This window comes from Balaenoptera acutorostrata, chromosome 15 (genome assembly GCF_949987535.1).
Source record: "Balaenoptera acutorostrata chromosome 15, mBalAcu1.1, whole genome shotgun sequence".
Taxonomy (NCBI): domain Eukaryota; kingdom Metazoa; phylum Chordata; class Mammalia; order Artiodactyla; family Balaenopteridae; genus Balaenoptera; species Balaenoptera acutorostrata.
Window position 1 is genome coordinate 56834643 of NC_080078.1, and position 15104 is coordinate 56849746.

Genomic DNA, 15104 nt, shown 5'->3' on the forward strand with positions numbered 1-15104 from the left:
AGTCTTCTCCCTTTTTTTTCTTGATAAGTTTGGCTAATGGTTTATCAATTTTGTTTATCTTCTCAAAGAACCAGCTTTCAGTTTTATTGATCTTTGCTATCATTTCCTTCATTTCTTTTTCATTTATTTCTGATCTGACCTTTATGATTTCCTTCCTTTTGCTAACTTTGGGGTTTTCTTGTTCTTCTTTCTCTAATTGTTTTAGGTGTAAGGTTTGCTTGTTTATTTGAGATGTTTCTTGTCTCTTAAGGTAGGATTGTATTGCTATAAATTTCCCTCTTAGAACTGCTTTTGCTGCATCCCATAGGTTTTGGGTCGTCGTGTTTTCATTGTCATTTGTTCCTAGGTATTTTTTGATTAACTCTTTCATTTCTTCAGTGATCTCGTGGTTATTAAGTAGTGTGTTGTTTAGCCTCCATGTGCTTGTATATTTTCAGATCTTTTCCTGTAATTGATATCTAGTCTCATAGCATTATGATCAGAAAAGATACTTGATATGATTCAATTTTCTTAAATTTACCAAGGATTCATTTGTGACCCAAGAAAGATCTATCCTGGAGAATATTCCATGAGCACTTGAGAAGAATGTGTATTCTGTTGTTTTTGGATGGAATGTCCTATAAATATCAATCAAGTCCATCTTGTTTAATGTATCATTTAAAGCTTGTGTTTCCTTATTTATTTTCATTTTGGATGATTTGTCCATTGGTGAAAGTGGGATCTTAAAGTCCCGTACTATGATTGTGTTACTGTCGATTTCCCCTTTTATGGCTATTAGCATTTGCCTTATGTATTGAGGTGCTCCTATGTTAGGTGCATAAATATTTACAATTGTTATATCTTCTTCTTCCATTGATCCCTTGATCATTATGTAGTGTCCTTCTTTGTCTCTTGTAATAGTCTTTGTTTTAAAGTCTATTTTGTCTGATATGAGAATTGCTACTCGAGCTTTATTTTGATTTCCATTTGTGTGGAATATCTTTTTTCCATCCCTTCACTCTCAGTCTGTATGTTTCCCTAGCTCTCAAGTGGGTCTCTTGTAGACAGCATATATATGGGTCTTGTTTTTGTATCTATTCAGCCAATCTATGTCTTTTGGTTGGAGCATTTAATCCGTTTACATTTAAGGTAATTATCGATATATATATTCCTATTACCATTTTCTTAATTGTTTTGAGTTTGTTATTGTAAGTCTTTTCCTTCTCTTGAGTTTCCTGCCTAGAGAAGTTCCTTTAGCATTTGTTGTAAAGCTGGTTTGGTGGTGCTGAATTCTCTTAGCTTTTGCTTGTCTGTAAAAATTTTAATTTCTCTGTCAAATCTGAGTGAGATCCTTGCTGGGTAGAGTAATCTTGCTTGTAGGTTTTTTTCCTTCATCACTTTAAATATGTCCTGCCACTTCCTTCTGGCTTACAGTGTTTCTGCTGAAAGATCAGCTGTTAACCTTATGGGGATTCCCTTGTGTGTTATTTGTTGTTTTTCCCTTGCTGCTTTTAATATTTTTTCTTTGTATTTAATTTTTGATAGTTTGATTAATATGTGTCCTGGCATGTTTCTCCTTGGATTTTTCCTGTATGGGACTCTCTGTGCTTCCTGGACTTGATTCTTTATTTCCTTTCCAATATTAGGGAAGTTTTCAACTATAATCTCTTCAAATATTTTCTCAGTCCCTTTCTTTTTCTCTTCTTCTTCTGGGACCCCTACAATTCGAATGTTGGTACGTTTAATGTTGTCCCAGAGGTCTCTGAGACTGTCCTCAGTTCTTTTCATTCTTTTTTCTTTATTTTGCTCTGCAGTAGTTATTTCCACTATTTTATCTTCATGGTCACTTATCTGTTCTTCTGCCTCAGTTATTCTGCTATGGATCCCTTCTAGAGAATTTTTAATTTCATTTATTGTGTTGTTCATCTCTGTTTGTTTGCTCTTTAGTTCTTCTTGGTCGTTGTTAAACATTTCTTGTATTTTCTCCATTCTATTTTCAAGATTTTGGATCACCTTTACTATCATTATTCTGAATTCTTCTTCAGATAGACTGCCTATTTCCTCTTCATTTGTTAGGTCTGGTGGGGTTTTGCCTTGCTCCTTCATCTGCTGTGTGTTTCTCTGTCTTCCCATTTTGCTTAACTCACTGTGTTTGGGGTCTCCTTTTAGCAGGCTGCAGAGTCACAGTTTCCATTGTTTTTGGTGTCTGCCCCCAGTGGCTAATGTTGGTTCAGTGGGTTGTGAAGGCTTCCTGGTGGAGAGGAGAAGTGCCTGTGTTCTGGTGGATGAGGCTGGATCTTGTCTTTCTGGTGGGCAGGTCCACATCTGGTGGTGTGTTTTAGGGTGTGTGTGGCCTTATTATGATTTTAGGCAGCCTCTCTGTTAATGGGTGGGGTTGTGTTCCTGTCTTGCTAGTTGTTTGGCATAGGGTGTCCAGCACTGTAGCTTGCTGGTCATTGAATGGAGCTGGGTCTTGGCACTGAGATGGAGATCTCTTGGAGATTTTCACCATTTGATATTATGTGTAGCTGGGAGGTCTCTTGTGGACCAATGTCCTGAACTTGGCTCTCCCACCTCAGAGGCACAGCCCTGATGCCTGGCTGGAGCACCAAGAGCCTGTCATACACATTGGTCAGAATAAAAGGGAGAAAAAAAAGAAAGAAAGAAAGAATAAGATAAAATAAAACAAAGTACAATAAAATAAAATAAAGTTATTAAAATAAAAAATAATTATTAACCAAAAAAATTTTTTTGTAGATAAAATGTTTTTAAATTAAAAAGAAAAAATTGGACAGACAGAATCCTAGGACAAATGGTAAAAGCAATGCTATGCAGACAAAATCACACACTGAAGCATACACATACACAATCACAAAAAGAGAAAAAGGGGAAAATATATATATATCGTTGCTCCCAAAGTCCACCTCCTCAATTTGGGATGATTCGTTGTCTATACAGGTATTCCACAGATGCAGGATACATCAAGTCGATTGTGGAGATTTAATCTGTTGCTCCTGAGGCTGCTGGGGAAAATTTCTCTTTCTCTTCTTTGTCCGCACAGCTCCCGGGGTTCAGCTTTGGATTTGGCCCCGCCTCTGCGTGTAGGTGACCTGAGGGCGTCTGTTCTTCACTCAGACACGACGGGGTTAAAGGAGCAGCTGATTTTGGGGCTCTGGCTCACTCAGGCCAGGGGGAGGGAGGGGTACGGATTCGGGGCGAGCCTGCGGCAGCAGAGGCCAGCGTGACATTGCACCAGCCTGAGGCGTGCCTTGCATTCTCTCGGGGAAGTTGTACCTGGATCACGGGACCCTGGCAGTGGTGGGCTGCACAGGCTCCCGGGAGGGGCGGTGTGGATAGTGACCTGTGCTTGCACACAGGCTTCTTGGTGGTGGCAGCAGCAGCCTTAGCATCTCATGCCCGTCTCTGGGGTCCACGCTGATAGCCGTGATTCACGCCTGTCTCTGGAGCTCGTTTAGGCGGCAATCTGAATCCCTTCTCCTCACGCACCAGGAAACCAAGAGGGAAGAAAAAGGTCTCTTGCCTCTTCGGCAGCTCCAGACCTTTTCCCAGACTCCCTCCCGGCTAGCTGTGGTGCGTTAACCCCTTCAGGCTGTGTTCACACCGCCAACCCCAGTCCTCTCCCTGCAATCTGACCGAAGCCCGAGCCTCAGCTCCCAGGCCCTGCCCGTCCCGGTGGGTGAGCAGACAAGGCTCTCGGGCTGGTGAGTGCTGGTCGGCAGCGAGCCTCTGTGCGGGAATCTCTCCGCTTTGCCCTCCATACCCCTGTTGCTGTGCTCTCCTCCGTGCCTCCAAAGCTTCCCCCTCCGCCACCTGCAGTCTCCGCCCGGGAAGGGGCTTCTAGTGTGTGGAAACTTTTCCTCCTTCACAGCTCCCTCCCACTGGTGCAGGTCCCGTCCCTATTCTTTTGTCTCTGTTTTTTCTTTTTTCTTTTGCCCTACCCAGGTATGTGGGGAGTTTCGTGCCTTTTGGGAGGTCTGAGGTCTTCTGCCAGCATTCAGTAAGTGTTTTGTAGGAGTTGTTCCACATGTAGATATATTTCTGATGTATTTCTGGGGAGGAAGGTGATCTCCACATCTTACTCTTTTGCCATCTTGAAGCTCCTCTATCATTGTTTTTAAATTATGAAAACAGACTGACCTGGAAATCAGAGCACTGATAGCCCACCTTAGAGTTCTCAGAGAATGCCAAGTCTCCATCAGACTCTGCGTTTACAGCGGGAAACCAGCAGAAAGGTCAAGCTCCTTGGGTGACAGGGAGAGGGTGGCATGGTTGCCAGAGGATCCCTGAAACTGAGAGGACACAGAGCTTGCTTACAGACCCCTCAGCTGGCAGGTGGCAGATTCAGGTAAAACCCTGGAAGCCTGGGATCCACATCTGTGTTCCATTGCTGGTCTCCTTCCCTCTAGCACCCAGCTGGCCTCAAGTTCATTCTCTCTGAGTGACACCCATGGCTGGCTTCCTGACTCACCTGGGGGAGCAGAAAGTCTGAAAACTGCAGGCAGACACTGAGGGCGTGAGGGGCAGCTCCTGGCTGAGGGAGGACGGGGGGTGGGGTGGGGTGGTGCCCCCCAGGCAGGCACACGGGGCTCCTGAAGGAACCACAGTACCAGGAGAGCTGGTGCCTTGTCACAGAGACCAGTGTGGAAAGGAAGTATTTGTTTATGGAATCTTTGCAAAGATACTTTTCATCATGCCACTCTCTGGCTCCCTAATCCTCAGTGGCTCCCCTGTGCCTTAAGAAAACCATCTTTAGGTCTCATAAAAGACAAATATGCCTAAGCCCTCGAATCCAGGTAAAATAAGCCAAGTGTCCTCCTTTGAACTTCCCCCAGGCACTCCACTCTTTGCTCCCAGCTTCTCCCCACCATCCTTCTTGCCTAGATGCAAGAAGATTCTCCAAGAGTAACCCTGTCTATAGGCCCGATTTGATCCACAGGAAAGGCCCTTTTTTGTCTCCCTTCCAGGACTTTTCTGTCAGGCTGCCTTAGACTTTTCTAATTTCCTTCAGCTCCAGTTCAAGAACTGTTTTCCCCTATTGGTCCACACAGTGCCCAATCTGTACACAGGCCAATGCAGGATTCAAGCATCCTGCTGTTCAATGGCCGAGTGGAGGACGTGAGCAGCGGGCAGCGGGAAGGAACCATAGGAGACATGGAGGGCAAGAGAGGAGAGGGCTGTTGGAAGAGGCCTAGGGACCGGCCCAACCCTCTCCTGGAAAGTGGACATTTTGGGTAGTGGTGATTTGGAGAGTTATTGGGTCTGGGTGAGTGAGGAGGGAGGGAAAGAGAGCAAGGCCTGGAGGAAGGGAAAGCGGGAGGGAGGAATTGGCCACGCCCTGTCCCCGCCCACCGCTTCCCCCCACCCCCCATCGGAAATCCAGTTTCTCCTTGAAAACTCGGAGCCCGGCTTCCCCAGAAAGACCTCCTGGATCTCTGTGGCTGACACTCGTTCCTCCTTGCTCTGCATCCCCAGCCCTTTGCCCACTTCCGTGCGTCTTGGTCACTCTGGCTTCGGAGTCTGATCAGCGTGCCAGTTTCTGAGCCGCAACAAAAATGCCTTCTTTCGGGTTCCCTTAGCTCTGATCACACAAAAACAATATCGGCCGGGAGTCAATTAGCCCAGGGATGCAGGAAGAAGAAAATGTGTCTTGTACAGAGTAGGCAGCAGAGCGCATTAATGAGGGAGGAGCAAAGTCCCAAGAGGAGCAGCGAAAAACACTTTGGCTACCAAGACTTTGCGTTCAGATGGCGAATGAAAATGGTTGCTATACGGTCGGCCACCAGAGGGCGCTGCGGGCAAGAAGCTCTTGAGGCCGCTCTCCTTTCACTTCCTGCAAACTCTGGAATCAGGGCTGTCCTCCAGAGACAGGGACACCTAATTCCCCGGGAAGCTTGCCAGGGTCTCAGGACATGGGTGTTTACAGTTTGCTGGCATTTCCCCCGGGGGGATCAGGAGCAACAAAATCACCAAATTGATGACCTGTTGTTTGCTGGATAAAGAGTAAGACTGGAAAAAGGCAATTTGGTTAGTGCAAAGGTGCCGTGAGCCCTGAGCTGGTCCCTGCTTTACCGATTTCTCCAACATGAAGGAAATCATTCTGTCCTCTGGGCCTGGTTCACTCTGTAAAATGGCTGGGCTCCAGTTCCAGCCTGTGCTGGGATGTGGGCCTCTTACAACCCTCGTAGGCATTGGCCGTGCAGTTCAGTCCACATGGAAGCCGAGTACCCTGCTTTCTGCCTCTCTCAGGGAAGGACAGTCGTGGAAACAAGCACTTGCTGCAGTTGGAATGGCTAATAATCTGGACAGTTTCCACGTGCTACCTGAGATGACCCATCACACCAGAGGAGTGAGAGATTCAGAAAAACAAAACCAGCCCGGGCACTGTTCAGAAGGGAGCCTAAAATGGGTTTATGAAGTAAGAAACTGTTTAAATTCTTCCAGAATACAAAAACAATGGCATAGGATGTATGATTCATTTTTGTGTATAATGGGAGGGCAAGATGCAACGGAAAGAGGCACCATTCAGGATGGGGGCAGCCTTGGGAGAGAGACAAGGAAGGATGAGGAGGGGGAGAATGAGCTGTTTCTGAACATTTTATTTCATAAGAAACATACAGATGGATGGACTTCAGGCAGCTATAGCAAAATGTCAACTCCAGTAAGTATACTTGGTTCTTAAATTGTTTTCTGTAATCCTCTCTATTTTGACCCTTTGTTTAATTAAAAAGGAAAAATGATTTAAAGTAATTTTTTTGTTTGTTTTTGCTGTGCCACGGGGCTTACAGGATCTCAGTTCCCCGACCAGGGCAGTGAAAGTGCTGAATCCTAACCACTAGACCACCAGGGAACTCCCTAAAGTGATTTTTAAGATAACACAATAACAGAGAGCCCACTAGCCCCTCAGAGCACATCGTGGTCTAGGGTAGTTTTTTTTTCCTAGCACGACTTTCCATAGATAGAGACATTTCCCAGGTCCAGGTTAGGCAGGATAATCCTAAATGAGGGAGGCATACTGTGGGGGGTGGAGGACCCGCTGAGTCTGAGCAGCCCTACAGTGCCTCAAATCTATGAGGATTTGTCTCCCTCACCTGTAAAATGAGGATGAAGCCTGTCCTGTCTACTTTATTAAGGTATAATGTGCATTAAATGAGATATTTGTGAAAACACCTTGAAAATAATGACACAAGCAGGTAAACAATAATTATTTACTTGTCGAGCAATGAATCCCAAGGTCTCACTTATTGGTAATATTAGCATCAACAACAAAGGAAGCAATGAAGAGAGGATGTATAAACGAGTATGAAGGGAAGTATGAAGAAGAAAAACTTGCTGATGAAAGCTAAGACCTCCAAGGAAATAGCTGCTCTTCCAAGATCCCGACTTGAGCCCTGCTTTTCAAAATAATGGAAATTGTACGTTGTGAAAAATGATCTCAGTGGTCATTGTCATAAGAACTTAGAACAATATTTATATATCCCACCATAGTGAGTCAGCGGTTATGTCCCACGAAAGCCAAAAGGCTTCAATTTTCAGAGTGTAACTAGTGAGCATTGAGAAACCATGAAAGAGACACTTACTAGATGTCAATATAGAATAAACCGAAAGAAAAAGAGAAAGACACCAAGCTGCTCCCTGCAGTGTGTCCAACTGAGATTCTGTTCTGCAAACCCTGGTGGATCAACGTGGATTGGATGGTTTCTTGAGGCTCTGGTTAAACCCAATAGGTTGAAGAATTTCTGATCAGGGACAAGTCAGTTTCTATTCTGAAAACTTGGCACTACCTAAGGAAATCCAAACCTGTAAATGGAAGATTTGCAGGAGGATTGTTACTGGTATAAAAGAGTGCTCTAAGATTCACCCACAGAGACTTTCTGGTTGCTGACGCCAGAAGCAAAAAGCAAAATGTACAGTCGGCAGCAGTTAATGGGACCCTCCCAACTTTTCTTCTTGGACCCATCCTCTGCTCAGTTCCCCCCATTTCTCTTGCTTTATACCATGCCCAAGTACCTGGCTTCTCTGCCTCTGTCACAACATTCTTAATACAATCCATTTATCTGCTCCATGATGTTGCAGGCTTAAGGTGATATTCCTTTCAGAAGGACCCCAAAATTCAAAAAGACTGCTTGGGGAGGGCAGCACGATGAGGTACAAGGACTTTACCGTAGACAGACCTGAATTTGAGTCCTAATTTCTATATGTGGTAGTCACTCTCCACAACAGCCCACAGTGGTCCCTACTCCCTGATATTCACAGCCTTGCTACTTCCCTCCTATCCAATCAGGGCTGGTCCTGGCTGACCAATAGAATATGGTAGAAGTGACAGTATATGAATTCTGAGGCTAGGTCACAAAAGGCATTACAGCTTCCTCTTGGATTATTCTTTCTGGGGAAGCCAGCCACCACCCTGTGACATCACTCAAGCCACTCTGTAGAGGGACACACATGGAGAAGAAGCAAGGTTTCCTGCAAAGACCAGCATCAACTTGCCAGATGTAAATGAACCCCTTGGAAGTGGGGCCTCCAGCCCCAGCTAACATCTGACTGCAACATCATGAGACACCTTGAGTTTGAACCACCTGGCTAAGCTGTTTCTGAATTACTGACTCACTTACTAAAACCATGAGAGATAATAAATAATTGTTGTTGTTTTTAAATCCTAAACTTGGGGGCAATACCTTACATAGCCATATTATCAAGAACGGAACCTTTCTAAGTATTCATTTGGGAGACGCCTGTACAGCTATATCAATTGTTTAAAATTTTAACTATTTCTATGTTGCCTTGTAAAGAGCCCTGCACTTGAATTAATGTGATCTTGGATTGCTAATTCCCCAAGGTCCTTTGCAAAGGCAAATCAAATCCTCTTAAGAGGAAAGTAACATTATCCTTGGCCTCAAATTATTTCAAAAAATATTTTACAAATACCATGTCCAGCACTCAGCCAGAGATATACTGACACATGGTCAAAAGCAGAAATTTTTAGCTGCTCAGAAGACATCCTTCACCAAGGCTCAGGTGATAGAAAAACTAAGCATTTATGATGGCAGTGGATTCAGTGTATGGTGGGGAGGGAGAAACCAGAAGTTGGGAGGGGTATAAATGGGCCCAATGAAAGAGGAAAGAGGCTTCCATTGCTGGGACTGAGCTCTGGGATTGGCAGAGAGCAAAGCCCTCTCCTTGCTGTTCTCCAGAGCATAGCTGGACCTCAACTGGGGTAGCGTGGGACTCCTGGAACCCAGATTCTCCTTTATCTCAAACATCCCATCTCCAAAGCTAGCTAAAGAATGGCAAAGTTGCCTCTTCAAAGTGGCCCAAACCATGGACATATGAAAGAAACCAAAATGTTCAGAAGACCAGGCATCCTTACCTGGATGTTCTAGACTGCATGAGACCCAGAGATTTCTAGAAAACAAGACTAAAGGAAATGTTCCTCCATCCAGGAGGGTGAAGACTTGGAAGAGCTATATCAGATTTAGGGGAAAAAACAATGGTAATTTTTGCATTAAATAATGTAAAATAAAATTAAAGCTCACTATAAGATAGTAGCAAGATCTGCAACAAGTCCCTCATTATATAGATGTGGAAATTAAGAACCAGGAAAGAAGAAAGTGAGTCTTAACCTGCTAACCCACATTGTGGGTGGCCCTTCCTTACATCCCTCTTCCCAGGCGGATTTTGTCAAATTCCATTTCTACTTTACTCTCACGATATTGGTGCTCTGAATTTTACAGGCCAGCAGGCACTTCTTTCTCAACAAGTTAATATTGGCCCACCCAAACTGAAAACCTCAATTTGACATCATTTCCAGTATCCCTTTACTTTTCTTCTTCAACCCTAATTGCAACATCCACTGCTTTCTTCCAGGCAGGCTTCCACAAAAGGTCTTTATTCTGACCCTGCTGGCTCATCATGGCATACTGTTTTGAGTAGTACCATCCAGAATATCTTATTTCTCTGTGCCTTTGTTGAGTTTTATATTCTTACATACATTGGCAACTATGCGCTTCCTACTTTCACTTTATAAAGCAATTTTGATTAGTGATTCCCCTGTGGAGCAGATGATGTGGTCAGAATTTGCTAAGGGCTCCTAGCCCCATAAAGGGATAAGTTCTCTCTCCCTGGAGGTTTTCAAGGAGCGTCTGAGTGACCCTCTACCCAGTCTTGTGAATCAAGGAAGTTGGTTCAGATAACTTTGAAGATTCCTTCCAGCACTAATCACTATAAATAAAATCTTTTGATTTCTCATTTTTTCTACCTTACCAACTCCCCCTCCTACCTCCATTCACAGGGTATTCCATTCCCTTCTTCCCTGCACCTCCATGGCAACCTCTGCAATGGTCTGGAGAGATCCAGCTTTCAGTCCCAACTCAACCACCAACTAGCTGTGAAAACCTGAGCAAATTCATTAACTTCTCTGAACCTTAGTCTTTTCCTCTCTCCCTGTATCATGGAGTTGCTGTGAGAAAGAGTGGTAATGAATATGGAGGACCAGCCAATATCCAGCACAAAGTTCCTCAGTAAACAGATACCTCTGTAGCCTGGCCACTTTGTCGTATGATCACTGATTCACATGTCCTCCTTTCCTTCCACCTTCTAGGAGGGCAGGGTCTGTGTCTTCTCTATCTGTACCCCAAGCCCCTAGCCCAGAGCCTCGTGGCTACTCTGTGAATTCATTACTCAAACATTACTGAGGAAGAGAAACTGGTACTGTGTATATAGAGGGGCTCAGACAAGATTTAGACTCTCAAGGAAGTCTGAGATAAAAACACAGACAAATAAATGCTGAGTTCTTAGAACTGAGTTGTAATTTTTAGTTTTCCTTGACCTTATAATATGATTTCTACTGCTTTAGCATATGCCAAAATAATTGACCTAGATGGACAAAAAGTCATTAAGTATGGAAGCACTTCAATTAAGTGATATTTTATTTTCCATGTGGTCTTTGAGAGCTTAGAGAGAAATAGAAGCAATAGTTAAATAATAGCAAGCAGACTGCTGCAATTAAATGTGATTTACCAAAACCTAAGTATCACTTTCAGATAGTGTGAAATTAGAGCATTTAAGAAGATTGCTGAAAAAGATTCTTTTCTTTTCTAAGTGAAATGCTGGCACAGGGGGCCTCCAAAGGGAAACTGCCAGATGCTGTTTTATGTGCTCAGCATGTTGGTGCCTAACATTTCCTTAGTGTTTTTGAATTCTACATTGTCTGCAAAATTGCCACTTCATTAAAACTGCCTCAGACATTGCTTTTTAAATGACGCAGGTAGCTGTCAATCCACGGCGCCTGCGTAGTTTGCATTTTAGAAATGCAAGAGTTATTTTCAACAATACCTTTATTTTACCTCAAATTTCCTATGTTTTCAGGCAAAGTGCTGGTTAATCAAGGAAACCAGAGGGATGATGTTATAAAATTGATGTATTTAATGTGTATCTTTATTTAAAGTACTAGGAGCTTAAGATTCCTGAAGTCTGACCTTCTTGTTGCCATGATATATGCCCTAAATCCTCAAAATAATTTTGTTTTAGTTTAGACAATAGTCTCTTACCTTTTGGGGTTCAATAGGATTTGCATAAGCGGGGCTTATAGGTATGGAGATAGAGATAGAAATGACAAAGTAAGAGAAATGTAGTTTAATTTGTAAATTTAAAAAGCAATATACATACACAAACAAAGAGAGGATTGAGCCTGAGTTCAATAAATTAGCATAGTTTGTTCCAGGCTGGTGTCAAGGCTTAGTGTGGTTCAAGTGCCTTACGTTCATTTCTTGGGAGAAAATAATGTGGAGAGTCAAAAACAGTGATAGAAAGGAGAAAATTTTCCTAGATGGCAGAAGCCAAGGTAAATTAACAGTTGCTAGACTGCATGGTACAGTATTGGACAACCTTGTTAAAAATAGGTTGAGAAAGTATGTGGGCTATGGAAAGTTTATTGATGACAATTTGTATCACAACTTTAATTTATATAAAATTTTAATCTTTTTCTATAACTTATTTTTTTCTAAGTTAATGAAATGTGTGGGTCTATATGTATGTATATACATATGTATTCATATGTTTAAGTATATGAAGTTCCTTTATTATTGATATAGTATCCAATTGTTTGTTTATTGGTTAAAAATTTACAATGTCCAACCTCACTAAAACAGGTGGGGGAAAAGATGCTGACCTAAGTAACCTTGGAAATGAGTAGAGTCTGCAACATTAAAAGTGAAAGAAACTGCACACAAGCAGTGTACTCCAGTGGTAGTTGTTTCCTGGCAGTACAGGTTAACAATTCTGACACTGCTATACACGTATATTGGAACTGAACAATTAAGAAAATGGATGGCAAATGGTGGGAGCCAGATTTCTCCCTTTAGGAGTGAAAATTACAGGGAAGCAAGGGTGTTAGGAAGATAGAATCATAAGTACTATTAGAGTTGGAGATATCAGTATGAACTCATGTTTAGCTTAATATAGATACAGATAGTTCCATGTAGAAATATTTATAGATATCTGTATATATGTGGGTTAGGATAAACACATGTATTTCCTTGTTCTGTGAAGTGAAACTACCTAAGAGAAAGGACACCAATATAGCACACCTGGCTCCCAGATCTTGGTTTCTATAGCCGTTCTCCAGTAAAGGAAATAGGGCTTCTTGGAGAAATGACTGATTTTAGGACTGGGGCAGGAAATATACAAGATGAGTCTGGAACACCTTGTAGTACCTGAAGGTAAGGAAGTGCTTAAAAAAGACAAAACAAAATAAGAACAACAACAACAACAAACTGATGGGCATATTTTGAAGGTTCATAGGAACCAACTGGAAGGTTTCCCAACTCAAAGCTGGAAAAATGTGAGCAACAAAATAAATAAAATAGTATTGGATTGTAACCCAAAGTGTAACATAAATATCCATGGGTCCATACTTATATAAATAAATTACTGAATAAATAAATAAATGGGGAAGAAGAGGCAATGCAGAAGAATTCCACATAATTCATGTAGATACTTTGCCTCAAGGAGGGGAGCACAAATCCCCACTCCTTAGTGTAAGGCTACACATAGTGACTTCCTTCCAAAGAACACAGTATGGAAGAAGGCAGGGGCAGGGAGAGTAACTTTACAGTGGAGAAATCTGATCAGGCACGTGATCAAAGTCAACATCAACAGTGAAAGGTCATGTTAATAGTATGTTTCCTTTATATGATGTGTTGAAAATGGTACTGTACCTCCATGTTTTCCCTCGCAAAACCAATAACCCCAGTCTAATCATGAGAAAAACACAAGAAGAATTCCTGTAGAGAGGCATCCTACAAAATTCCTGACCAGTGCTCTTGAAAACTGTCAGCGTCATCAAAAACAAGGAATGCCTGAGAAACTGTCACGGCCAAGAGAAGCCTAAGGAGACATGATGACTAAATGTAATGTGGTGTCCTGGATGGGACTGTGTAACAGAAAAAGGACATTACTAAGGAAATCTTAATGAAACATGGACTTTAGCTAATAATAACATATCACTCTTGGTTCATTCACTGTAAGAAACATACCATTGTAATACAAAATGTTAGCCATAGAGGGAAACTGGGTACAGGGTATGTAGGAACTCTCCGTACTATCTTCTCCATTTTTCTGTAAGGCTAAAACTTTCCTGAAAAATAAAGCCTGTTCTTTTTTTTTTTTTTTTTATTCATGTAATATTTTATTTACTGATCTCTCTGAAACATGCCAAAATTCATATGGCTAATGAAACTTTCCATGTTAAAATGCTGGTCAACACAACAAATTCCTAACAAAAAATATTTTAATGTAGGAATCAACATATGAACATTATATTTAGGTGGTAAAACTCAGGTTACAAATATAAGATAAATATCAAATAATATCATACTTCTGGTTTAATGGAGAACAGTTGTGAGAGTCATGCTTAACACCTTGGTTAAGTAATGAGAGAAATGGGTTGGGGTGTCATAGAGGTATGCAAAAATTTAACAGTTCAAATAATCCTTAGCCCTTCTGAGAAAATATAGATGGCAAATATAGATGGCAAATATTTCTGTAATATGGTGGTTTCGATCCATTAGTGAGCATTCTGTTCATGCACTTAAAGTAACAGCAGATGTTTCTGAGCACTGAAAATTAGATTCAAAGTTAGTCTTCGTTCAACAAGTTAATGATACTATGAATCCCTTATATTTAAAAATATAGTTTAAATTTGTAAAGTTTAAGGTAAAGCATACTTGTTTTCATAGTTATTTTTAGATATAATTGAGACTACACTACCATATATAATCAGCTATACTGCTGTGCACAGTTAATTCCAGTTACCGTATTTTATATATGCTGGTCAGCAACAGCACAAAATTTATGCTCCAAAAGAAACATATCAATCCAGCAAAATGGTTCCATTTAATTTTTCTTTTAAAGACAGATTAACTAAATTTAAGGAAGAATTGGCTTTTCTTGATATCTCATTTTCAAATTACTGATACAAACTTACCAGAGAGTAATTATTTATTTTGCGTAACATCAAACAATCTGCAAAAAGTTTCCAAGATAGAGCCGTTCCTTGTTCCATTTCCAAAAATAAATAAAGGCTTTCTAACTGAAAGCATTTACAGTCCTAGCTCTCTAAAGTAAACATTAAAAAACAAAGTACAAAAAATGATCTCTTGGCTTCTGAATAGCCCACTTAGTTACATAAAGTATTTTCTGTCCCAACACTTTCTCAAATTCAAAAGATATTTACTTCCTAAGAACATGACAAACAGTCTTCATTTCAAACCATTCAGTCCGTTTCCATGGCAACACTGTGGGATTCCTTGGCCACCATAAGTCGCATTAGTTGACTGTGGAATTTCTCAATCTTCTTTACATCTTGAGCTTGGTCTGTTCTATACACCAAACAAACTAAATCATCTGTTACTTTAATACACAAACTCCCATCAGAATGCCTATATTTGAGAACCACACGTGCCTTCATAGGGTCTGCGAGGTAGAGCTTCTCCGCTGCGCGACTGAACTCCTCCCAGGTCTGGTACTGCGGCATCGTGGGCCCGCGGCAGAACAGGAGAGGGAGGCAAAGCTACGGACCGGAGGCGACAGCGACGCGGCCCACCTAC

General features: G+C 41.9%; 1 protein-coding gene across 1 annotated transcript; it reads right to left on the reverse strand.

Moving 5' to 3' along the window:
• Positions 1-14352: 14352 nt before the first annotated feature.
• LOC130704896 (signal recognition particle 9 kDa protein-like) lies at positions 14353-15104 on the reverse strand. Its single transcript, XM_057529470.1, has one exon. It carries the CDS (start codon positions 15029-15031, stop codon positions 14771-14773), a length of 261 nt encoding a protein of 86 aa, XP_057385453.1. The 5' UTR covers positions 15032-15104; the 3' UTR covers positions 14353-14770.